This window comes from Pholis gunnellus (assembly GCF_910591455.1).
Source record: "Pholis gunnellus genome assembly, chromosome: 9".
In the NCBI taxonomy this organism is placed as follows: domain Eukaryota; kingdom Metazoa; phylum Chordata; class Actinopteri; order Perciformes; family Pholidae; genus Pholis; species Pholis gunnellus.
In genome coordinates, this window is record NC_136535.1 from 5,675,829 (window position 1) to 5,700,291 (window position 24,463).

At 42.4% G+C, this 24,463-nt stretch overlaps 2 protein-coding genes across 2 annotated transcripts in view; both read left to right on the forward strand.

Moving 5' to 3' along the window:
- Positions 1-10,467, forward strand: part of dnah2 (dynein, axonemal, heavy chain 2) — a gene marked incomplete at both ends in the record, with an annotated part of 56,718 nt that extends 46,251 nt beyond the window's left edge. Inside the window, 21 exon segments of the mRNA XM_079166369.1 lie at positions 89-237; positions 434-500; positions 1,416-1,566; positions 1,698-1,846; positions 2,004-2,137; positions 2,386-2,530; positions 3,387-3,586; positions 4,097-4,223; positions 4,596-4,782; positions 5,052-5,200; positions 5,379-5,562; positions 5,822-6,012; positions 6,218-6,409; positions 6,750-6,934; positions 7,219-7,453; positions 7,686-7,837; positions 8,473-8,587; positions 8,707-8,883; positions 9,280-9,354; positions 9,941-10,088; positions 10,313-10,467. Of these exon segments, the coding sequence (XP_079022495.1) occupies positions 89-237; positions 434-500; positions 1,416-1,566; positions 1,698-1,846; positions 2,004-2,137; positions 2,386-2,530; positions 3,387-3,586; positions 4,097-4,223; positions 4,596-4,782; positions 5,052-5,200; positions 5,379-5,562; positions 5,822-6,012; positions 6,218-6,409; positions 6,750-6,934; positions 7,219-7,453; positions 7,686-7,837; positions 8,473-8,587; positions 8,707-8,883; positions 9,280-9,354; positions 9,941-10,088; positions 10,313-10,467 (3,267 nt within the window).
- Positions 10,468-13,221: 2,754 nt separating this feature from the next.
- On the forward strand, positions 13,222-24,271 carry ercc2 (excision repair cross-complementation group 2). Its single transcript, XM_079166233.1, has 23 exons — positions 13,222-13,352; positions 13,791-13,890; positions 14,523-14,600; positions 14,719-14,781; positions 14,939-15,052; positions 15,304-15,420; positions 16,243-16,359; positions 16,586-16,709; positions 17,492-17,588; positions 18,214-18,347; positions 18,433-18,601; positions 18,760-18,878; positions 19,208-19,277; positions 19,896-19,965; positions 20,043-20,144; positions 20,378-20,441; positions 20,567-20,688; positions 20,929-21,021; positions 21,386-21,458; positions 21,585-21,655; positions 22,348-22,491; positions 22,617-22,760; positions 23,751-24,271. The coding sequence occupies exons 1-23, from the start codon at positions 13,348-13,350 to the stop codon at positions 23,841-23,843; spliced, it is 2,283 nt and encodes a 760-aa protein (XP_079022359.1). The 5' UTR covers positions 13,222-13,347; the 3' UTR covers positions 23,844-24,271.
- The last annotated feature ends 192 nt before the right edge of the window (positions 24,272-24,463 follow it).

Here is a 24,463-nt window from a genome sequence, read left to right on the forward strand (position 1 = left end):
TAAAAACATCATCATGTGGAGTTCAGTGAAAAGCTTGCCATATACTCCCTCTAGAGTTACTACTGTACTCTGTTTACCTTTTCCTCAGTTATGGGACTTAGCGATCCCATGCACACCAGGGTTCAGTTTTGCAGTCTTTCTGTCCAAGCCTACAGTCGTGAGGGACTGGAACATTCAGGGCCTGCCCTCCGACGCATTCTCCACTGACAATGGAGTTATCGTCACCCGCGGAAACCGGTCAGTGCATGTCAACACAATCTGTTAATAAATGTTATATTCACTAATATTAGCTGTTGTCCAGTAAGCATAGAAAATTAAATGCTTTTGGATAGTTTTTTCTTGGATTTGGATTTTGTTGTGTTCACTGTACAAAACCTGTGTTTAATACTGCAAATACAAGTTGGCTTGTTTTATTTCTTTCCCTTCTTTCAAGATGGCCACTCATGGTGGACCCTCAAGGCCAGTCTATGAAATGGATCAAGAATATGGAGATGAAGAGAGTAAGTCTTGACTCAGCCAACTTTATTCTGATTCATATTCTATGTTCTTGTGTCTTAACTGTTATATTTTTTGAACAATCATGGATAATTGAGTGCATAGGAAGGTGTCCAGAGAAGACGGGTGTATGCACTCAAATTTTACAAATGATTTAATGTATTTACCGTTACCAATGCTAATGTTGCAGATCCCTTTGTTTCAGACGCTCAAACTTTGCTTTTTTAACAAACCTGGTAGCTGTATCGCCCACAAAGTTCAGAGCAGCTTGGGTAGAAAGTTCAACTGAACTTTCGGGAGCGGACATCCGCGGAGAGCCGTTGCAACACACCACACACACGATAAAGGAGGAGTTGCACGCAAAAGCTGTTTTTCCGCGATGTCAATAATATTTGACCTCTCATGATTATTTACCACACTATTAATCCGTGTGTTGAAGAAAAAGGATAACCTGTATTCTCAAACTGCTTATTCCACCTTAAAACAACTTAATACAATTGTTCCCTGCATTTCAGGAGATAAATAGCACACTCATCACTTCGTACTATATGAAATAGTAGGCTGGTCCTCACTAGCAACAACAAGAGAACCATCACCATTTTTGTTGAGAAATGTCTCCTACTAAAGCGGGCTCAGACAATCGCATCTCTTCTCAACTTTAAAATATATTTCAACAGACCAGATTTCAGGACTGGTGGATTCTTGATAGCCTATGAGTATATGCTGAACTTGGGAAGACTGTACCATACCTCCCAGTACTTTGCATAACGTAAATGGAATCAACTTCAAACGACAGTGAAAGTCCCATCCCATTGGAGGACTATGACTTTTTGTGAGACAGGCTGTGTTTTGTTGTTTGTTTTATCCCTCTTCTATGTCTCTTTCTGTCCTCCTGCGCACATGTCTGTCCACATGTGCAGGGTCTGAAAGTAATAGACTTTCAAATGCCAGACTACCTGCGGGTGCTGGAGAAAGCCATCCAGTTTGGGAATCCTGTTTTGCTGCAGAATGTCCTGGAGGATTTGGACCCCTCTCTCGACCCAATTCTTAACAAGTCCATAACACGGATAGGTCAGACTCAAACACACACATACAGTACATACACAAGTTCACAAATTGAAATACCAACTGCTGAAGTTTACAGCTAAATATGAGGCTGTGCCTCAATCCAATGAGTGTATGGGGAAAAAATGTTTTCTCAGGTGGCCGGCTGCTGTTGAAGCTAGGTGATAAGGAGGTGGAGTACAATCCAGAGTTTCGTTTCTACATCACCACCAAGCTGTCTAACCCCCACTACACACCAGAGATTTCTACAAAGACCATCATCGTCAACTTCGCCGTCATGGAGCAGGTCTGAGTTTGTGTGTCTGTATGTTTGGGCTCCAGCTCACTATTGTATACTTCTCTATATGTACGCGTATCCTCAGTTGTGTACACATACATTTTGAGAGTATGAGTTCTTTCCTTAAATTATCTGTTTGTGTATGGGATTGTGTGTGTATGTGCAGGGTCTGGAAGCCCAACTACTGGGAATTGTGGTGCGTAAGGAGCGTCCAGAGCTAGAAGAACAGAAGGACTCTTTGGTGATCAGCATTGCTTCTGGCAAGAGAAGCCTGGAGAAGCTGGAGGATGAGATCCTCAGGTTGGTTTGCTATTACAGTAATAATACTAGTAGATAATGATATGATGACTTACCTTCCTAAGAGTAAGTGATTAAATGTTTTCAAGTCAAACTTTAATTGTTGATGTATGTGAACCCTCTTGTGTTTGTGTTTGCAAAATGTTTTTCTTGGTCTGTCGTGCTTAGTTGACATTGTGGCACTGTCTTGATGTATTTATGTATGTAGGTTGTTTTTTTTATGTCGTATGCTTGCGTGTCTACTCTACCAGGCTGCTGAATGAGGCGACTGGCTCACTGCTGGACGATGAGCAGCTGGTGAAAACCCTGCAGACATCTAAAGTGACAGCCACTGAGGTTTCAGAGCAGCTTGAGAGCAGTGAACAGACCGAGATCAAGATCGACACTGCTAGAGAGGTCAGGAGCAGGCGGCAACCTCCGGGTCTGAAAAGTGCCTTAAATTAGCATTCTTCCTAATGGCAATTGGGGGGGGGGGGGGGGGGGGGGGCGACGACTCCTCTGGTTGCAAAAAGAAGTCTGGTTGTATAGAAGTCTATGATAAAATGACTCTACTTCTCTCTTGATTTATTACCTCAGAGTTTATGGTCTCAATCTCTAGTTTCAAGTCTTCTTCAATACAGCATGATGTTCATTTAGTAAATGACGGTCCATTTAGAGTCAAACAGACCATAAAGCAGGGGACGCTTTAGGGCGGGGCTACTGTGATTGACAGGTTGCTACCACGCCGTTGTCTGGTCTTGGAGCTGTCCATGATTTCATCTTAGAACTTTAACCCTCTCACAGTGTGGTTTCAGTTCATGAAAGTTATTGTAACTTTTTTTGTTTGCCTAAAAATGTCTTGCATTCAGTTGAATTTAGAACCACCCTCATGTGTTATTTCTCGTTGCAAAAAAAACAAGATGGTGACGGCCAAAATGCCAAACTCAAGACTTCAAAATGGCAGTCCACAAACCACTGGGTGATGTCACAGTGACTACGTCCATTTCTTACATACAGTTGGTCAGGTGTAGGGATGAGGGGATTGGGGCAGCGGAGGAATTAGGTTTTATGATCGACTATCTTTAAGATTTTGGACCACTAGTAAGACAAAGTGAGCAATTATAAACCAATGGGTTTCTTTCTGGAAAGTTTTGGTGGCCATTTGTTGTAATTTTAGTCTGCATTTTAAAATAATGTTAATGAAATGGTTCATTTGCATGTCAGTTTGTGCATAGAGTATGTGAATATGACTTAAAGTGCTCTCTCCTTACAGGCCTATCGTCCATGTGCCCAGCGAGCCTCCATCCTCTTCTCCATTCTAAACGACATGGGCTACATTGACCCCATGTACCAGTTCTCACTGGATGCCTACATTGACCTGTTCTACCTCAGCATAAAAAAGAGCAAGTGCAGCAAAGAGCTGGAGGAAAGGATAGACAACCTCAATGAGTACCACACACATGCAGTATACAGGTGAGCCAGCCCTTTTCATAAATTTGAGTCAAAGGAATTCCAGTCAGAAAATGTTTTGTATGGACAGAGAAAGACCGTGATGTAGAAATAAGCTGTATAACTGTGCTGACAAACAAAGCTTTACAATCTTGGCACTTAACATTTACACACACACATACACACTGTTGGCAGCAGACGTGCCATGCAAGCTGCTGGCCTGCCCATTGGGATCAATTTGAGGTTCAGTGTCTTGCTCAAGGACACCTTGACATATGGACACGAGGAGCCTGTATTGAACTGCCAACCCTGCGATGAGTGGACCTGCTTTACCTCCTGAACCACAGCTGTGAACTGAGACATACTATAGCAACATAGCCCTTAATGCTAGTGGAGCAAGTAATTGTGTCCTTGATAAAGATGTTTATGTCATATCTTATCAGTTCACTTATTGGAATTATAAGTTTGTGATATGATCAATCAGAAACATACACTGTCTTTTTTTTAGTTAACTCTGTATGTTATCCTCTGCAGGTACACGTGTCGTGGTCTGTTCGAGTGCCATAAGCTGCTCTTCAGCTTCCAGATGTGTGCCAAAATTCTGGAGGCGGCTGAAGAACTCAACATGAATGAGTACAGCTTCTTCCTCCGAGGAGGACTCGTAAGAAAACAGAGTACACACTCAGACATCTTGTTTTTACCTTATATGATTTGGGATAATCAAACAGGACAAAACCTTTTATTCTCAAACACTTGGAACACTTAATGCCCCAAGAGAATTTCCACTGTGTATTTAAATGTTGAGCCATGTAGAAGTTATGCTTACCCTTCAAAGACAGCCGACAATGTGTTTTCCCAAAATGTCCATAGCTATTGCGTTTTCCATAACTACCCTTCCTCTCCAGTGAATGTCTTAATATCTCTGGGGCCTGCTGCTGTATGATTGATGTGTTTATGGATTATTTGGACAATGTATTGAAACACTGATGGAAGGATAGTTTGCCTACTGATTAACTGATGGATGTGCTTCTAGGTACTCGATAAGAAGGATCAGATGTACAACCCCTGTACCAGTTGGCTGGTAGACTCCAGCTGGGACAACATCACAGAGCTGAATAAGCTGCCCAACTTCCATGGCATCATCGCCTCCTTTGAACTTTACCCCAGAGACTGGAACCTTTGGTTCACCAGTGCTGAGCCAGAGGTTGCCACACTACCAGGTCTGTATGCGTTGTGGGAGTTTTTTCCTTCGGTACTTTATTACCGAAGAAAATTGTCTCCATTATAAACAATGAAGTTTTGACAAAGTTCAGCTCAGTATGATATTATCCTACATTTCGTTCAGCCTTTCCTGTCATTACATCCTTATCTCACAACCCTTTTCACATTTTATGTTAATCAGACATCTTCTCCAATTACTTCCAAACTGCCCTCCCTCACCCCTGAATTCCCTAACTTTACCGGTCCACTCAGTTTTCTTTCCTTCTAGGTGAATGGGGGCATAGCTGCGATGAGCTCCAGAAGATGCTGATAGTGCGCTCTCTGCGTCAGGACCGTGTCTCCCTGTGCGTCACCTCCTTCATTGTTAACAACCTCGGCCGTCACTTTGTGGAGCCGCCTGTTCTCGACATGAAGGCCGTGAGTGTCTTCTGTTAGTCCCTGTTACTTCTTCCGTCTTGAATATTAGATGTAACGCTTTGAATTGGAATTAAACAAATGTTTTAAGCATTTTATTTGCATTGTTCTGTTTGATTTTAGCTCAAATTCTAATTTCTTTCTTTGTCCCTCTTTGCTACTGTCTCTGTTCTCTCTCCAGGTTGTGGAGGAATCCACCAGCAGGACTCCTCTGATCTTCATTCTGTCTCCTGGGGTGGATCCCACAGGAGCCCTGGTGCAGCTGGCCGAGGCCTCTGGTATGAGCAAGCACTTCCATGCTCTCTCTCTGGGCCAGGGACAGGCCCCCATCGCCAAGAGCATGGTAGAGGAGGGTGTCAAGAATGGTACAACACTAATCGCTCTGTCTTTCTTCCTGCTCCTCTGTGTCGGATTCATTCAGTGGCTAAAAAGTGTCATTTTCTCTCTTACAACTGATTCTTTTAGTGTCAAAAGTCCCTTGTGCTTATTGGGCGTTTTCTTTCTTTTGTGGTCACTGCAAGATAACCTAACCACACAACAACAACAACAACAACTAGACTTGAAGTAGAAATATGTAAACAAGTTATGTCAGCCTATCTGAAGCCCTCTGTTTCTCTGGACCAGGTCACTGGGTGTTCCTTGCCAACTGCCACCTCTCTCTCTCATGGATGCCTGAGCTGGACAAGCTGGTGGAGCAGCTACAAGTGCAGGAGCCCCACTCAAACTTCCGACTCTGGCTCAGCTCCTCGCCACATCCTGAATTTCCCATTACCATCCTGCAGGCTGGCATCAAGATGACCACAGAACCACCAAAGGTGCATGTGCTCACACACACAGATTTCCAGACTTTACATATCTTCTATAAAGCATACATGATATACATGTCAACAAATATACATGGAAGTTCTTTGAATATTCAGTTTTAATTTGCCTACACATATTTTACAGTAAGATGTGCATGCCATGCACGTAACAACCTCCATAGTGGTGTTAAAACTGTTAACGCCCTGTTGTTTTCAGGGCGTGAAAGCCAACATGAAGCGTCTGTACCAGCTGGTGACGGAGTCTCAATTCACCCGCTGCTCAAGACCCGCTTTGTACAGGAAGATGCTCTTCTCCCTCTGCTTTTTTCACAGCATCCTGCTGGAAAGGAAGAAGTTTTTACAGCTGGGCTGGAACATTGTCTACGGATTCAACGATTCTGACTTTGAGGTCAGAGCTTTATCTGACACTGAAGGAAACAGTGACGGCTGAAGGCAGAAAGGCCATTTCATACCCTGTCAGAGTGTTTGTTAGACAAATGGATAATGACAATCGATATTCAAGTGTATGAGACTATTTATTGAATCTGATCCACAGTCCTTTGCTGCATGTCGTCCCCGCTCTCTCCCCTTTTCCTGTCTTTCACTGCTCTATCGCATAAAGGCATATAAAGCTTAAAGAAAATCTTTTAAGAAATGTATGCGACTACCTACTTACTTCCTTTACTTCTTGATCTGTATCTTGGATTTCAAAGTCAGTCTGTTAAAATCATCATCTTGATGCCCCCCAGGTGAGTGAGAATCTGCTCAGTCTGTACCTGGATATGTATGAGAAGATTCCCTGGGATGCGTTGAAGTACCTCATTGCTGAGGTCAACTATGGAGGTCACGTAACAGACGACTGGGACAGACGTCTTCTGACCACATACATCAGTGACTACTTCTGTGACGCTGCCGTGAACCAGCCCTCCTTCAAGTAAGACACTTTAACACACACATTCATTATTACACATATACATGTATATTTAAAGAATAGGAATTCGAGCACTCCATACATTCAGGCAGTGTGTGCTAGAGAACTCTCTGTGTTTTTGTCATTTATATTGGCAGGGTTATGTTTTGCTGCTATGTTTCTAGATCAGTTACTTCAGATGAGATGAAAATAATCTCTGCAAGGAAATTGGGAATTGTACACCAATGTTTCTAAAAAACATCTTATATCACTGACTTTATATTCTGTCAACCCCATTTATCTGTCAGGTTGTCCTCCTTAACATCCTATTACATCCCCAATGACGGACCCCAGTCTTCCTACAAGGAATATATCAGCAGGTTGCCGTCCACAGAGCACCCTGAGGTGTTTGGTCAGCACTCTAATGCAGACATTGCCAGCCAGATCGCCGAGACCAGGACGCTGTTTGACACCCTGCTCTCCCTGCAGCCCCAGGTCACCAGCCCTACTGCTGCGGGGGACAGGCCCAGTAGAGAGGATAAGGTGAGAAAGAGGCAAGGTGGGAGAAGTGGAGGGAAGAGATAACCAGTTCAGTGGAAATACACAGCTTAAATGCAGCACCATTACATTACATTACAGTCATTTAGCTGACGCTTTTATCCAAAGTGACTTACAATTCAACGATCCGACTCTGCAGTTTCTTCACTGCAAATACTTGTGTGCAGTATATTTGTGAGTTTTCATCTTTTGTACTATGTTTGCAACGTGCCTCCAGGTATTAGAGCTGTTGGCAGAGGTCCGTAAGAAAATCCCGCCATTGATTGACTACGAGGGCACCAGTTCCATCCTCCAGTACAACCTCTCCCCTATCAATGTGGTCCTGCTGCAAGAGATCCAGAGATACAATTCTCTGCTGGACACCATCATGTATGATCTCTATGTCTGTGTGTGTGTTTCTTTGGTTTTGATTGTCAGAATCTCTGCTAGCTATGTGTGTGTCGTAGGCACAGTACCTCTATGTGTGTAACTGTCATGTGAAACTAACCATGTGCTAACATTTAGGCAGCAGACTAAGTGGCCGTGGTTGTTAAGCTGAATTTATCCCGTAATTCCAAAAACATTCATCCAAATATTATTTGCAATTTGGGTGTGTATCGGTCCTGGGTTGGGAGAAGCTAAAGTGAGATCAAATGACAGTGACTTGTGAAGGCATTAGCCTGTTTTCCAGATAAAATGAATTGCAATTGTCAATTCCTACAGAATTAGTTTGAGCAAACCCTTCTGAAAGAATTTACCAACACTGTTTCTTGCCATATTGGCACGTCTATCAGTAGTTAAACCAATTACACAAGTGTATCTAAATTCAATGTAAAAACTAAAACCAGTCATTTTCAAGTGAAACCTGCTACACAAAGAGGCACTAGCATCAAAGATGCAAATCAGTAACAATCGCCCAATCAACTGGCCTGTTTATTTGTACCTCTATGTCCAAATGCACGGTAATCCCAATAGATCCAGACTAGATGACGACTAAACACCTACAGTGTGTGTTTGTGTGTTAGGTCATCCCAGGCGGAGCTGGAGAAAGGGATCAGAGGCTTGGTGGTGATGTCATCCAGCTTGGAGGAGACTTTCCGCTACATCCATGACGCCCGTGTTCCACCGCTGTGGGAGAAGGTACCAGACCCCCACCTCACTTGAGAATTTTCACAATTCTTCCACACCTGCATTATGAATGGCTGCCGGAAGCATGTAACTACCGTTGATTCATCCCTCACTGTATATGGCCTCTCTAGGCATACCCTTCACTGAAGCCCCTGGCAGCGTGGACCAGGGACCTTTCCCTGCGGGTCAGTGAGTTTGCGCGCTGGGCAGAGACGGCCGAGCCCCCCAAACTGTTCTGGCTCTCCAGCTTCACCTTTCCCAACGGGTTCCTCACCGCTGTGCTGCAGTCCTCTGCTCGACAGCACAACGTGAGAGTTCACACAGCCACATCCGCACAGGCGGAAAGACGCTGACACTACATTAAGGAACACCGCTTGTATTGTCTTGTTTGTCTTTGATGGCCATATAATATGAAAGGGGTTCCCAGGTAACTATTTGATTCTACAACTGAAGAATAAACTCAAAAAATAAACCTGGAACCTGGATACCAACAGCTCAAATTCTGTTTTTAAATCTTTGTTTTTAAGTTATGTCATGTTTGATTTTCACAGCACACATAATGCAGACATAAAAACACATTGGCTTTCAGATATACGCCCTGTGTTGGTTTGGCAAACCCAACCTGCTCAACACTTTTCTCTCATAGATTAATCTCAACATCTTGTCCATCCAACAATTAACATGGTGTCAAACTGTTCTTTCAGATATCAGTGGACAAGCTCTCTTGGGAGTTTATAGTGTCCACTGGAGATGACAGCCACCTTATTTACCCGCCCAAGGTGACTCCCTCTCCACACATTTCTATTTTCCAAAATGATTTCCATAAATGTAACATCAGACCACTGTTTTTCTGAGCCATTATCTTTCACCTGTCATGAGCACTTTCCATCACGTTTTTGATTTCTACTCCAACATTAACTCGGTGTGTTTTTTCCTGAACAATTTTCATTCAAAGCAGCAAGCCGCTCCTCTCTCTTCCCGTTCCTCAAAACTACTCTTGCTTTTTTTATTCTTTTACAATTCAAATTTTGAAATATGTGAAAAAATGTTTTCATTTGTTGTGTTGCTCCCACTTTGTCATCGTAGCTCTTTATTCTCACTCGCTTCATCTTTATCACTCTCTTCTCTGTATCAACTCCTCTGTGCCTCCCCTCACTTCCTTTTAGCTCTTTGACTCTGTTTCCTTCTGCCCTCCTATCTCTATCTTCCTCTTTGTCCCGTCCCTCTCTCCGTCTTTTTTCTTTTCCTCTTTCCCTTGGTTTTTACCCCTCCCACTCCTTTTCTTTCACAGTTTCATTTACTTAATGGCCTTTTCTTCCTTGTTTCCTTGCTCATTCCCTCTCCTCCCTGCCCCCCCCCCTACAGGATGGAGTATTTGTCCGAGGTTTGTTCCTGGAGGGGGCTGGTTGGGACAAGAGTAACTCCTGTCTGGTGGAAGCTAAACCCATGCAGATGGTATGTCCCATCCCCACCATCCACTTCAAACCTGTGGAAAAAAAGAAGGGAGCCAAGAGTGAGTTGTTCTTTCCTCCATCCCCCCCATCTGTCTTTCCATCTTCCTCCCTTGTTTTGTTTTATTCTAATTTTAATAATTCATCATAGGTTTCTTGTTTTTTCATCTGTCAGTATATAGTTTGTGATGTCATGCCCTGTCGTTTTGCTGTCTCATATCTGTGCGTGTGTGTGTGTGTGTGTGTGTGTGTGTGTGTGTGTGCGTGTGCGTGTGCGTGTGCGTAGGTATGTACCTATGTCCGTGTTACTACTTCTCGATGCGTTCGGGGTTGGCGGACCGGCCATCTTTTGTGGTCGGTATAGAACTAAAATGCGGAGCTATGACCCCAGACCACTGGATCAAGAGAGGGACCGCTCTACTCATGAGCGTGGCCGACTGAAGGCCTTAACTCACACTTTGACTCTCACACTTTTCTACTGGTTACTTATTTATTGTTTTAGCTTGTTTCTGACTTCGTCTGCATTTAAAAAAAATGATATTCTTATTTGTGACACAATGCTTTAATAAACAGCAAATTCAATTTGAAATGTAAACACTGTGGTACTTTTTAAATGTATTGCATTAACAATAAATGAAGAGAGTCATTCTTTGACACTTTAAAGTTGGTCAGACACAATACTGGTCAGGTCTCTTTCTCTTCTTTGTTATTTTTGTACTTCCTTTCTGGGCTGTCAGCCTCTTCACAGACCTGCATCAGTTCTTTGATATATGTATATGTGTATGTGTAATATGTATTTTAATATTGTCACGTTTGATCCTGTAGATCAGTGGTTCTCAAACTTTTTCTGTCACGCCCCACTTTGGAGGAAGAAAAATGTTCATGCCCCACCGCCCCAACAAAATGGTCCATGTTGAACTATTATTGAAATAACAACATTTTGTGACTCCTCCATCTGTGCTTTTTCAAATAATAGAATCAAGAAAATTGCAATCACTTTCAAGTAAACCAGATTGCTCCATCAGACAAAAACAAATACATTGTGCAATCACTTTGTTAGAACAATGCAAATACAGTTCTATCTGTGCAAAAAATAACTGTTAACCTGTTTTGAACTGAATATCTTTCCAAGATAATAAAAATAAAGTGCAACCTGTGAAAAACTACACAAAACAAGTTCAAATATTTGGCAATAAAGAGTTTTACTGAGTTTTACACTGCATATCTTTTCAAATTTTTTCAACAATAACGTGCAACCTCTGCACAACAAAACAACATGAGTGCAGATATGTGTGAGCCATATGCTCACACATACCAGGAGCATTTTATTTTAAATATGAGCTTTAAAATGTAGCATTGTGGTGTACTCTGAGAAGAAAACTAAATGATAAGACATTTACTTTAAGCAAAAATCTAATTTATTATTCAGTTCAGTTCTATTGTTATCTTCTATTTGCAATTAATATGCATTCAATCCAGTTCAATTATTTAAATTAGAATGATAATCTACTCTGGCTAAGGTAGCTTATCAAGAGTAAAATAATAGCTGTGATTTAACTGCACGTGGGACTGTTGGGACTGTTGGTACACTGGCTGTGGTCATCACAGTGAACAGTGTCTGTCAGTGTGATGAGAGGACACGTGAGCCCTTGTTGCTGTACTTTATCTCCTTGGAGCAGAGGCTGCATTTAGCATACCCTGCCTTATCAATGTATTGAAAACACTGTGACAGCGGGAAGCTGTAATCACGTCTGTTTAGACCTCCACCTTTATCCAGGCCCAGCTCCACCCACATCTCAGCCCTGCGTCAAGCTGCGCTACACAAACAGCCTCCTCTTCCTGAAGCTCTTTGACCTCATCATCTCATCAGTATCTGGGCCTTTCATTCTACTTTGAGTTAAAACAAACAACCTGCAACCAGATCCGCCGGTGTTCGGGTTTAACGTTAATGAGTGACCGCGTGAGGGGGGGGGGTGGGGGCATGTTTCATCACATTACGTGTTTTCCTCCTAAATCGCGATAATGACGAACGTTAACAGCCCACAGAGTTCCGCATGCAGTGGACGTTAACTTAACTTAAGTCTGAACTGTAACGGAACATAACGGAACTTAAACTTTAACGGAGGGAAAGACGCTGTAGACATCTTAACGCTGATTGGCCAAGACTCGACACGTCACATCAAAGATGTTTTATTGTGAAGATCACAACATCATCTTTTCTCCTCGTCTGACTCCAATCTGAGAAACGCTGGCTGACAAAGAGTTTAATCCCACGGTTAAATCCCAACTCACAAATCCGTTTCTCCTCCTCCTTCAACCATTGAGTGTTAAAAATACAAAGGTAAAAGGCCAGCTAGCAGCTAGCAGCTCTGGCACGTCAAAGAATACACCCAACATGTCAAACTAAAGATCTGATTGGTTGAAGACTATGACAATCAACAATATCGTCCCCATTCACTTAGACTCCAAAGGGATTCACTTGTGAGTCTGAAGGCCTCGGGCCTCTCTTCTTACCCAAAGACACAGGGGTGAAATCTGATTGGATAAAAGCTGGTGGTATGGCAGCTGATACTTCTGTAATTCTTGCCAGACTGCAGCAGGTTGACATTAAATTTGTAAAACGTGGTAAACCTAAATGGTCATGTTAGTTATTAAAAAAGGAACACCGCTATGACGTGCAAGAAGAGGGTCGCGTGATCGAAAGGGTAGTCCAGATAATTCCTCATCGCTCGTACTTTTACTGTTAAAGCAGTAGAGCAAAAGAAAACAAAGACAAAGATGAATATACAACAACATAAAAAGTGGGATAATTTTTACTGTATACATGTGTACAGGTGAGGTGGGCGTAGTACAAGTTGTGCAAAACAAAATACAAATACTGTCAAGTTGGTGCAGTTATGGATCAAATAATTTAAACATTTTGAAAGACGTGTCCAGGGACGATTTTTGTATCTATATATGTATCATGTATTGTGATTCAAGTCAGTTATTCTTCACTCTAGAGAAATCACCTTTTTCAGTCAATACGACGCAAGGTCGGTGGAGTGGGAAGAGTTTTGTTTCTTCCCCTTTCCCCTAAATGTTCTGTTGTCCCGCGTCCGTCCACTAGGTGGCGGTAACGTGCCTCTAAACTGGTTTGCCAACCGCCAATAAACACCGAATAAGAAAATGTCGAAGACGCAAAAGAAGATAGAAGAAGAAGTCGCTTCATCCTGGAGCGTGTCTGTTGTTTACTTGCCCCAAAGTTATAAATGACGATTTATAAACAGCGAAAGTGACTGAAGAAGAAGAAGAGCAGCGTCTGCTACACGTTCTGCAAACATGAAGTTAGTGTTTCATTCACGACAGTAAAGAAAGACACTGTTGATGTTGCTAGCTTGATTACAGCAACATCAACCATACCTAGATACATTAGCTGACATGATTGAGCTAAAGTGACATTAAACCCGACACTGCAGTTTATTCCGGAGGTCATCTTAAAGTCAGTCTGTGTGTTCGTGTTATGAGCGCCAGCTGTGAATGACGGAGCCTGCGTCCACGTTAGCTTAGCTTCATACACATGTCCAAGTTCGTTCACTTTGTAGCTGCTACGCGAAGCTAGCATCGCTGCGGTGCTGTTACACACACACACACACACACACACACACACACACACACACACACACACACACACACACACACACACACATCGTTGCAAAGAGGCAGCATGTCTCTCTGCTCTCAGTCTGCAGCGTGTCAGAAGTCACTTATTGTTGTTGTTGTAGGCTCAACATCGAGGGTCTGCTGGTGTACTTTCCGTATGACTACATCTATCCGGAGCAGTACTCCTACATGCTCGAGCTGAAGAGGACTCTGGATGCCAAGGTGGGTCGTGTTAATGTGTCGCTCAGTTTATTTGACAGGATACAGTCAATCCAGTGGGAATAAAGATGGAGCTGGGCAGTTAATAAAAGTAGCAAGACCACAGTGTAGAAATATTTAGACATACAAACACATGATGATCTTATGATGCATTGATGCAGATTAAACTAACCAACAGGATATTAAGGAGTTACAACATCTACAGCAATAAAATGCAACATACACATTAATTCAGCAGTGATATTAATCCATAAACATCATGTATAATAGTAAAACACTGACAGGGAACATTTTACTGCACATTGAGTTTTACTTCTCATACTTTAAGTACATGTTGCTGATAGTACTTGCATAGTTTTAGTTTAGGTTGTGAAGATTTGTATTTCTCACAGTGTGGTGTTAGTACTTTTACTTAAGTAAAGGATCTGAATACTTCCTCTGCTGTGTCACTACTGCGGGGAAACTAAGTGAGCGGATTCAGTTCTAAAAAGACGTGGACACGTTTGAGTTTGTCTCTTAGCAACTGGTGAGAAATTAACCAAGGACACAGTTAAAATGTTTTTCAGTTTTTGTTTTCTACTGCGTCAATGAGAGGACAGCTACACACCGTCAACTTTATGTGTGTTTGTGTTCAGGGTCATGGAGTCCTGGAGATGCCTTCGGGAACCGGGAAGACCATCTCCCTGCTGTCCCTCATCGTAGCCTACCAAAAGGTGAGTTTAGCTGCGTTAAAGTGACTTCTTGTTGCTTCCCAACAGCCGATGTCACATAAACACTTTTCAATCTCTCTCTCTCTCTCTCTCTCTCTCTCGCGCTCTCGCTCTCTCTCAGGCCTTTCCTTTGGAGGTAACCAAGCTAATATACTGCTCCAGAACAGTTCCAGAGATCGAGAAGGTGAGTCAATGTCAAATCCAATTTTGTATCCTATCTTGCGTTCCCTACTGCTTAGAAATGTTTACAGTTCAAATCAAACAGTAAAAGACATTAGAGAAACATTTAAAATAAGGCTTGAGATGACTTGTGTCGTATATTTGATCCGCTATCTGATCAGGTCGTGGAGGAGCTGCGGAAGCTGATGGAGTATTATTCCAAGCAAACTGGAGAGAGCAACAACTTCCTGGCTCTCGCCCTCTCCTCCAGGAAAAACCTCTGCATCCACCCGGAGGTACGAACAACCGCCGCGCCGCCAAATCAGGACCTCGCATACAACACGGGGCACAGCACGAACACACTAACGCACATTTAACGCTGACCGACGGTTCATTTTACACAGAACCAAGCTCTCTGTTTTGTGTCTGATGTATTTAGACATCATGAGGTTCAGGCCTCTGCTGGGAGGAAACTTTAGTAACTGGACCTCTTTGTATTTTAGTTGGCCTGAAGGAGTAAATGTATCCGTCGTCTGCTCCTATCCAGGTGAGCGCTCTGCGCTTCGGTAAGGAGGTTGATGGGAAGTGCCACACACTGACGGCGTCGTACATCCGCGCACAACGCCACAGCGACCCCGACCTGCCCATGTGTCGCTTTTATGAGGTAAGAAGTCGCCTGAATGCTTCCGGTTCAGACCAGCAGGTGTTTTTCAAGTAGACGAGGCAGGCTGAGGGAAGGTTTGTGTGCTAACAATATAAGTGACAGCACCTCATTGCAAAATAACTTCACTCACAGATGATACCTAACAATGTAAGTGAGTGTTAAAATTGAAGTGTTACACTTAAAATGGCTATAAACTTTTTTTATCTAGACTGTAGCCTACAGAGGGTTTACACAGTATCATGAACATACTAAGACAAATACCGCCTCTAGTACGGTTCTAATGATCCGTTTGTTGACTCACCGTCAGAGGGGATTAAATGTAATGTTTTGAGAAATCGTGTTGTCGTATGAGTTTGCATTAGCAAGAAAATAGAAAATCAAGGTATCGATTAATCGTCTTATTTTTTATCTTATTATTTATCTTATTGTTTTTGTAATCGTTTTGTCAAAGTGTCAGAACTTTAGAGTGGGAAGCTCAAATATTGTAATATGAAGGAGACTTATTAGTCATTTATGGACAATGTTCTATCGTGGACCTAACGGGTTAAACACTAGTCCACTAGGTCATTTAGCTAATTAGCTTATAGTCTTATGGATTGACTACAAATGCTTTTGCCCTTTGCTCATGGCAGTTCAGCATTATTTGGGTTCGGTGGTGTAACCAAGCGTTTTTTGACTTAAATCTTTATCTTCGAGTAAAGGTCTCCCAGCAGGTGCAGACTCTGCTGTACGGTTACATCAGAGTCGATGTGATTCCTCTCAGCTGTTGTGCACGTGTCTGTCTGCCACTCACCACGTCACCCGTCACTCTCGTGTTCGCAGGACTTCGATGCAGTCGGCCGACAGGTGCCTCTCCCCGCTGGCATCTACAACCTCGACGACCTGAAGGACTTCGGCAGGAGGAAAGGCTGGTGTCCTTATTATCTGGCTCGCTACTCAGTACGTCGCACTGCACACGAATGCAAACATGTGTCGCCTGGTGTGAAGAAAAGCTTTCTTACTCGATGGATTCATAGCTAGTTTCTCATCATGAGTAACGTGGCATACGGATCTGGAAATATTCTGACACCGAATATTTGCTCTTTACTGAAATCATCTCATAATATTTTAGGATGGGTCACAACGGTTGGTGTTGTATCTCTCACGTTGTCCCGTTTTCTCTCAGCTCCTGCATGCCAACATTGTGGTGTACAGTTACCACTACCTGCTGGACCCCAAGATAGCCGACCTGGTGTCCAAAGAGCTGTCCAAGAAGTCCGTCGTGGTGTTTGACGAGGCTCATAATATAGGTGAGGAGACGATTTGGTGCAATCAAATGAATTGATTACGTAACAGTTGAAATAACCCAGACAACATTTTTTCACAATCCTGCACAAAACTGCACAGTTCTTATTTGTTGTATGTAAAAACCTACATTGTAAAAAAAAATCAAATTCTGAAATTTAAAGATAATTATTGTGTTAAAGTAAACGAATAAAGAAATGAGATAAGTCTTCATTGATCCCCAGCAGGTGTTGCAGCAGCACAGAGATCAGATAAATAGAGATTAAATAATAATATAAAAGAGCAGATCAAATCATGAGCAAGTCAACAAGTCTGTTTATATGTCAAATGATATAATGTGATTAAGTAATGACACTTAGTGTTGTCTGTATTAATATTGCATCTAACCTAATAGAAATATAATATATCATATCAAGTAGTTTGACATATATTCAAGTAATAATAAGTTATAATATAGTACAGAATGTAAGAAATAGTGTAAGGTGCAATGTAATAATATAGTATGATATTTAGCATTGTACAGCAGTGTAACATACACTATTTGATATGATAGAGTAGAATAATACAGCATGTGTGTCGGGGTGTCTCTTGCTTTTTATTCAGCGACCACGTTCACATATGAAATATTTATTTTTAACCCATTATTTACACTTGAGCCCACCGTTACTGTGACATTCATGATGAAATGAAACATTCTATTATTGATGATTGATCATAATCAACGGGGACTCATGGGAGGAGCTCTACATCTTTCTCGTCGTGTCACCTTCTCTTTTCGTCTCCTCAGACAATGTGTGCATCGACTCCATGAGTGTGAACATCACCAGACGAACACTTGACCGCTGCCAGACCAATGTGGACACTCTTCAGAGCACCATACAGAAGTAAGAGCCTTCTGAATGACTCGGCACACCGTTGAGCTGTGGACAAGACAGAGCTCGCCTACTGTTACTGACTGGAAAGATCCCGTAGCATAAAAATGTCGAGCAGTCGTTCATTTCAAATGGGCTGGCACAAATCAGAAGGTTGTAAAATCTCTTCCCTGTGATTCATTCATTTCCTTCATTTATTGCTACACAATCGGTCATGTTGCGTTTTATTTCCTTTTGAGGTTTTGTGCAACTGTTTAACTTCAAGTGATTCCTGAAATATAAGACACAGATGAGGAGAACACCTTAAATACTGAAGTGAACATTTTAAGGAAATCTCAACTCAGACTTTCAGGAAAAGCTTAACTTAGGGTGTTTGTTGTAAGCGATGAGACTCGCTGGATCATGTACCCGTCAGTCAGTGAACTGACCAATCAGCGTCCTGTGAGGAAAAGGAAAAATAATTTTGAACGTATTTATTTGCCAGTTCATCAGATCTACAGGTAACACAAATCCACTCTGTTTTATTTCAAGTGAGGAATGATTAAATGTTGAATTTGGGATGTATCTGTTATTTCCACATTGGAGTTCATCAACTTCCTGTTGTCGTCTCTGCCCCGCCTCCCCTGCTGTCTGATAGGATAAAGGAGACGGACGCTTCCAAACTGAAGATGGAGTACAGGAGATTAGTAGAGGGGCTGAAAGAAGCCAATGTTGCCAGGGAAACGGACGTCTACCTGTCAAATCCCGTGTTACCAGATGAAATCCTTAAAGGTACGGCCGTCAAATTAATTATATTAAATTTTGTATCCTTTCATTGAGTTTCAGAGTGAATTCATTGCCGTTTTCTTCTCTTCAGAGGCGGTCCCTGGTACCATTCGCACAGCAGAGCACTTTGTTGGTTTCTTGAAGCGTTTCCTGGAGTATCTGAAGTCCCGTCTGAGAGTGCATCACGTTGTACAGGAGAGCACCCCGCAGTTCCTCAAAGACATATTCGACAAAGTCTGCATCGACCGCAAGCCTCTGAGGTCAGTGTCACTGAGATCTGTGATTCCTCACGTGATCATGTACTCACTCACTTCCTCATTCGCTCAATCCCTTCTTGACTCTCTTGTTCCCTCATTTCCTGTGCACGACCTCATTTGTTCCTCCCTCACCTTGGTCCCGTCCCTCTGTGTGTCTCCAGGTTTTGTGCAGAGCGGTTACAGTCGTTACTACGGACTCTGGAGATTGCCGACATCGCAGACTTCTCAGCTATTACTCTCATCTCTAACTTTGCTACCCTGGTCAGCACCTATAGCCAAGGTATTAAAACTGTATCTTTATTATTATCATCTCTGCCAGGAGAATCCTTCTTACATCGTCCGTGAGTGACTGTGCACCTGTGTGTCTGTCCGCTGCTAATCTCGCATTCTGCAGAATGTTTTAGGGTTATGGCTGCATGCTCAAGGATCCCATGCAGACATACCTGGCAGAGATCTGCAATCTTAATGTGTGGTAGAAGTCACATTTAGTTTCTTATGTTTATGTTGATTTTCTGTTTTTTTAAAGTAAAACATTGTTTGTTCGGTTTTGAAATCCTCTTGGCTGTAATTTTCTAGTTCATTAAACATTTTCTCTCCGTCTGTCTGAAGGTTTTACCATCATCATTGAGCCCTTTGAAGACAGAACTCCAACCATCGCTAACCCCGTGCTGCACTTCAGGTGGGGTGAAAAACGATATAGTATGTTAAAGTTGGGAAGCGTCTTTGATTATTGTCTCTTTGGTGCTGTCTCTCAACACGAGCCAATCCATTGGACTAATAATTAGTGGTCAATGGCCAATATTTGAGAGCAAGGCGACTGATGGGCAATATGTGTTTTTATTTTTATTAATACATTTATCAAAAGTGCTGAACTTAAATTATCATTTACTTAACACTGACATTGTCTCTTCATGCTGAAGTAGATCTACACTCTGCAGTGCACTTAACTTGTATAAAAATCATTTTCATTTGTCAGCAGACAGCAGCATCTCCTCGTTTCTGTAAACTTGCATTAGAACAATAATGAAAAAAGCAAAGTTTGTTAAATGGCCTGTCCTCGTGTTGGCTAACTTCATTACTCGACAGCCACACTGAGAAAGAAAACTGTCCGCTGACATTTCTTCCTTTTGGGCCTCATGAGCGCAGGCATCTGCCGAATATCTCTAATTGGCCTTTACTACTACAACTACTGCTGCTGGTGTGATGGTTGTGGAAGGCTAACGCAGGACTGCACCTGTGTGGTGAAACGTCAGGTTAACGTGTTCTGATCTCTGATCTGTCTTTGTTCCTCTCTCAGCTGCATGGACCCGTCTATCGCCATCAAACCTGTTTTTCAAAGATTTCAGTCCGTCATCATCACCTCGGGGGTAAGTTGGTATCTCACCACTCGGCAGTGGTGTGTGTGTTGTAACCTGATGAATGTCCTTCTGTTTGACCTCCTCAGACTCTCTCTCCTCTGGACATCTATCCCCGGATCCTTGACTTCCGCCCCGTTACCATGGCGTCCTTCACCATGACGCTGGCACGGACCTGCCTTTGTCCTCTGGTGTGTAACTACACACACACACACACACACACACACACACACACACACACACACACACACTCAGAAACACACACACTGTTTTGATTTGCAAAAGGAATTACGGACTGAAGGACTGAAATCGACTGGTTGTGACATAAAAACACACGATCACATTTCTACACTTTTATATTATTTATATTGATACGGATTTGTTTTTTAATAATCTTTTTCTTCCTCTGTTTGGTCCCACATAGATTGTCGGCAGAGGAAATGATCAGGTGGCCCTGAGCTCAAAGTTTGAGACCAGAGAAGACTTTGGTGAGTAGAGATGTCTCATTTGTTCTGACAGCAGGATGTATCGCATTATATCACCATAAATATAAAACATGTTTATTTGGTGAGAGTTTCAGCTACGACATGTTTTCTCTTTTTTTTGTTTCCAGCTGTGATTCGTAACTATGGCAACCTACTCCTAGAGATGTCTGCGATCGTTCCCGACGGCATCGTGGCGTTCTTCACCAGCTACGTGTACATGGAGAACATAGTGGCGTCCTGGTATGAACAGGTCAGTGTGTGGACAGACGCAGCACACACACACACACACACACACACACACACACACACACACACACACACACAGCTGGTTCTTTTAAAGATGGATCCTAATTTATCTTCTCACTTATAACCAGAATACCACCACTAATAATATTTAAAATGTTTGCATCATTGAAACGGAATACTGTGTGTGTGTCAGCTGTGTGTTAAGTTGTTGTATTCATGAGTTTTTGTACACGTTTGTTTGCAGGGTATCCTGGAGAACATCCAGAGGAACAAGCTGATCTTCATTGAGACTCCGGATGCTGCAGAGACGAGCATGGCCCTGGAGAAATACCACGAGGTCAGAGAGGCACCTGTCCTCTCACTTTACACATATTATTATTATTCATGTGACAAACATCGGTAATTGGGATGTAAAAATGGATGACACAATGTCTGTGATTGTTACATTTAGCATCAGCATTGCTGTAAAGGAATTAGAGCTGCAACCAATTATTTTCTCAGTCCAAAATAATCAGTTCAATATGATATAAAACTGAGAAAAAAAGTAAATTGCTAAATGATTAATTGATTATTATCAAAAAAAGTTGATCGTTGCAGCTCTAAGAAAGAAACAAAAGTAAAGTCACGGTGATATTTCATCTCCTTCTGTCCTGGTGGGTCTCAGACGTCTGACCTCTGACCTTTGTGTCTCTGCTCTTCAGGCGTGTGAGAACGGCAGAGGAGCCATCCTGCTGTCGGTGGCCAGGGGGAAGGTGTCTGAAGGAATAGATTTTGGTACGCGACACACTGCTTTATGGTTACAGATCAAATCCAGATTTAGTGAATGCTTCTCCTTTAGTCAGGCAGTTTGTTGAGACCCTCAAAATAATCACTTTCAATCTTCTTCTGTTGTCTGTTCAGTGCACCATTTTGGCCGGGCGGTCATCATGTTCGGCGTGCCTTATGTTTACACACAGAGCCGCATCCTGAAGGTCAGAACTCACTCACATTATACAATCCTCCACATTTACATTACAACTAAAACATGGAGTGTATCGCTTGTACCATGTGACTCAACTCATTTAGTCAAAGTCTCAGTACATGTCCCAAGTCACTTTTTCTTGAGCAAGTTACTAAGCCCCATCCTCCCCCCACCACACACACACACACACACACACACACACATTTATTATTACAGAGCAATAGTTAATATCCTGACTCTTAACAGCTAATTGGTAAACTTAATTGCATACAACATTTTCTGTCAAAACGAAACATATTTGATATTTAGTTAATACTGAAAGCATAAAATAAACAGACAAGTCAGAGTCGAGTCACAAGTCTTTAATGTCCAAGTTGAGACTCAAGTCATTTATATTCAGTCAAGTTGCAAGTCGACAGTGACTCGAGTTCACACCACAATGCAACATATCATATTTTATAGATGAGGAAAAACACGCCGTGTGTTAGAGATGAAATCTGACTTTGCTGCTCACTACAGAACGAACTGAATGAGTGAACAGGGGAGTGATTTCACTTCACTATATAATATTCATGTTGCCAAAAACAAGGACGAGCATGCATGCTTGTGTATGAACATTCTCTATTGAAATGTCCTTTTTCCTCAGTCTTTACTGTCGTCACTGTGTTCAGCTTCACATTCTCTCTTCCTCGCGTGTTTCAGGCTCGTCTGGAGTATCTTCGCGATCAGTTTCAGATCAGAGAGAACGACTTCCTAACGTTTGACGCCATGCGTCACGCCGCCCAGTGTGTGGGCAGAGCCATCCGAGGCAAGACCGACTACGGACTCATGATCTTCGCCGATAAGGTACGTGATGTCCTACGGCAGAAACAACGTGCCTAGAAACCGTCTTTAGATTCTAGCTTTGAAGCAGCTTCACTGGAGCAGTTGGTGGTTTCATTGAGTGAGATGACTCCCTCTCCCGTCCGCAGCGTTACGCCCGAGCAGACAAACGTGGGAAGCTCCCTCGCTGGATTCAGGAACACATCAACGACGGCAGTCTGAACCTCACCGTGGACGAGGCCGTCCAGCTCTCCAAGCACTTCCTGAGACAGATGGCTCAGCCTTTCAGACAGGTGCGCCCGCCAAGCACCACACAAGTCCATCATCTGTGCTTCACATCTACATCTATTTGCAGCTATCCCGGGTTGTTAACTCAAGGAAATTTAAATACAAATATATGAATTGCAAAAGTAACATAGCGAGTTTAAACCAGAAGTTGGGTAAAGATGTTTGATTTTAGTTTGCAACAATTCAATTATTTCATGATTGCGACACAATGTTTTCTTGAAATCTCAAAATGATTATTTTACAGCATAATCAGATGTATAAATGATGTTCTTGTGATCACAGAATAAATATTTCACGATCATTGTGAGATGCATAAAGTCCAGAGAGGCCATGTGTGCAATCTGCACTTTAGTGTCTCAGTTCCAGTACATGACTTTTTCATCAAAGGGTTAAATGAATAATTATCAGGTTTTTGAGCTGCTGCAGGCGAGTCAGAAAAATTATTTTTAACATGGGTGAGATGGAATAAACAGAAGAGTGAAACATTTTGATAAAATAACTCAAATTTGTATTCTATATTAACTTGGCCAGTGTTTAGCAGCCACTTGTGTTTATGCCTCATGTTTGGCTGGAGGAACTGATACCATTTTGGTGGCCAGAGGTCACTTTGACCTCACAAAACCGGTTTTGTTAAGACGTTTTGTGTGACGGTCATAACTAAGAAGATAAAATGATGAAGGGATGTCATTTTGGACAGATACAGTATGGATGTAAACTGCATCATCGGTAATTTCAGTACAGAGCAAGTAAAAAGCCTGCGTTTAACAAATAACAGCTTCACACTGTAACCTATTATTTGAACTTACTTAGAGCTGCATAGTAAACGGGATGATTCACTAGAGGTCCTCAGCAGGCTGAAGAGTGATGTAGCAAGACACACAGAGTTGTTGACCAGACAGTCTTTGATCACCTTCTTGGTATCCTAATGTTTACCTCTGTCTGTCTCTCTCTCTCTCTCTCTCTCTCTCTCTCTCTCTCTCTCTCTCTCTCTCCAGGAGGACCAGCTGGGTCTGTCTCTGTTGACCTTCGAGCAGCTGCAGTCAGAAGAGATGCTGAAGAAAATCAGTCAGATCGCTCACCAGACCTGAAGGTGACATAAATTCACTGCGCAATGTCATCACCCGTTACAGTGACATCAAGGGTCAAGTGTCAAACATGAAACTTCAGAGTTTAATTGAACCTGTCTGCAGCGCTCGGTGTACGGAGTTCACCCCATCAGGACAGTTATAGTAGATAAGTGTCAGTTTGCTGGTTAACGAAACAAAAGTACCTCTTCTTTCTCTTTGTGGTAAACAAACCATGAAACGTATTTAAAATCCACTTTTGACGCATATCGTGCTGATACGTACACAGGACGAGCCGTGTTAATATGTGAACAGTCGTCAGCGATGGGTCAACATCGGTCCAGATAGCGTCTGTCATACAGACAGGACTACTGCAGCTGTACACTCACATTTTATACTGAACTTGAATATTTGTATCTGTTTTTCAACCAGGAAGTTTGAATATAAATGCTTGTTTTGAACAGTTGACTTGAGTTCTTCTTCTTAGGAAAGAGGCCTTTCCATCCCGTCCCGTCTTAAGCGAACACATGAGCAGTCTGACTTTATAGTAGCTATTCAAGCAGAAAGGTAAAGTAGCAGCCCTTAAAAAAAAGATACTCGTCAAACTCTACGACATGAACCACAAAGCAATATTTACAGGCAAA

What these genes read in the sequence shown, in the direction of transcription:
- ercc2 (XM_079166233.1), top strand. An exon ending in TCATCGTAGCCTACCAAAAG is followed by an intron (nt 14,601 to 14,718) that starts GTGAGTTTAGCT and finishes GCTCTCTCTCAG; the next exon opens with GCCTTTCCTTTGGAGGTAAC. An exon ending in CTTCAGAGCACCATACAGAA is followed by an intron (nt 17,589 to 18,213) that starts GTAAGAGCCTTC and finishes GCTGTCTGATAG; the next exon opens with GATAAAGGAGACGGACGCTT.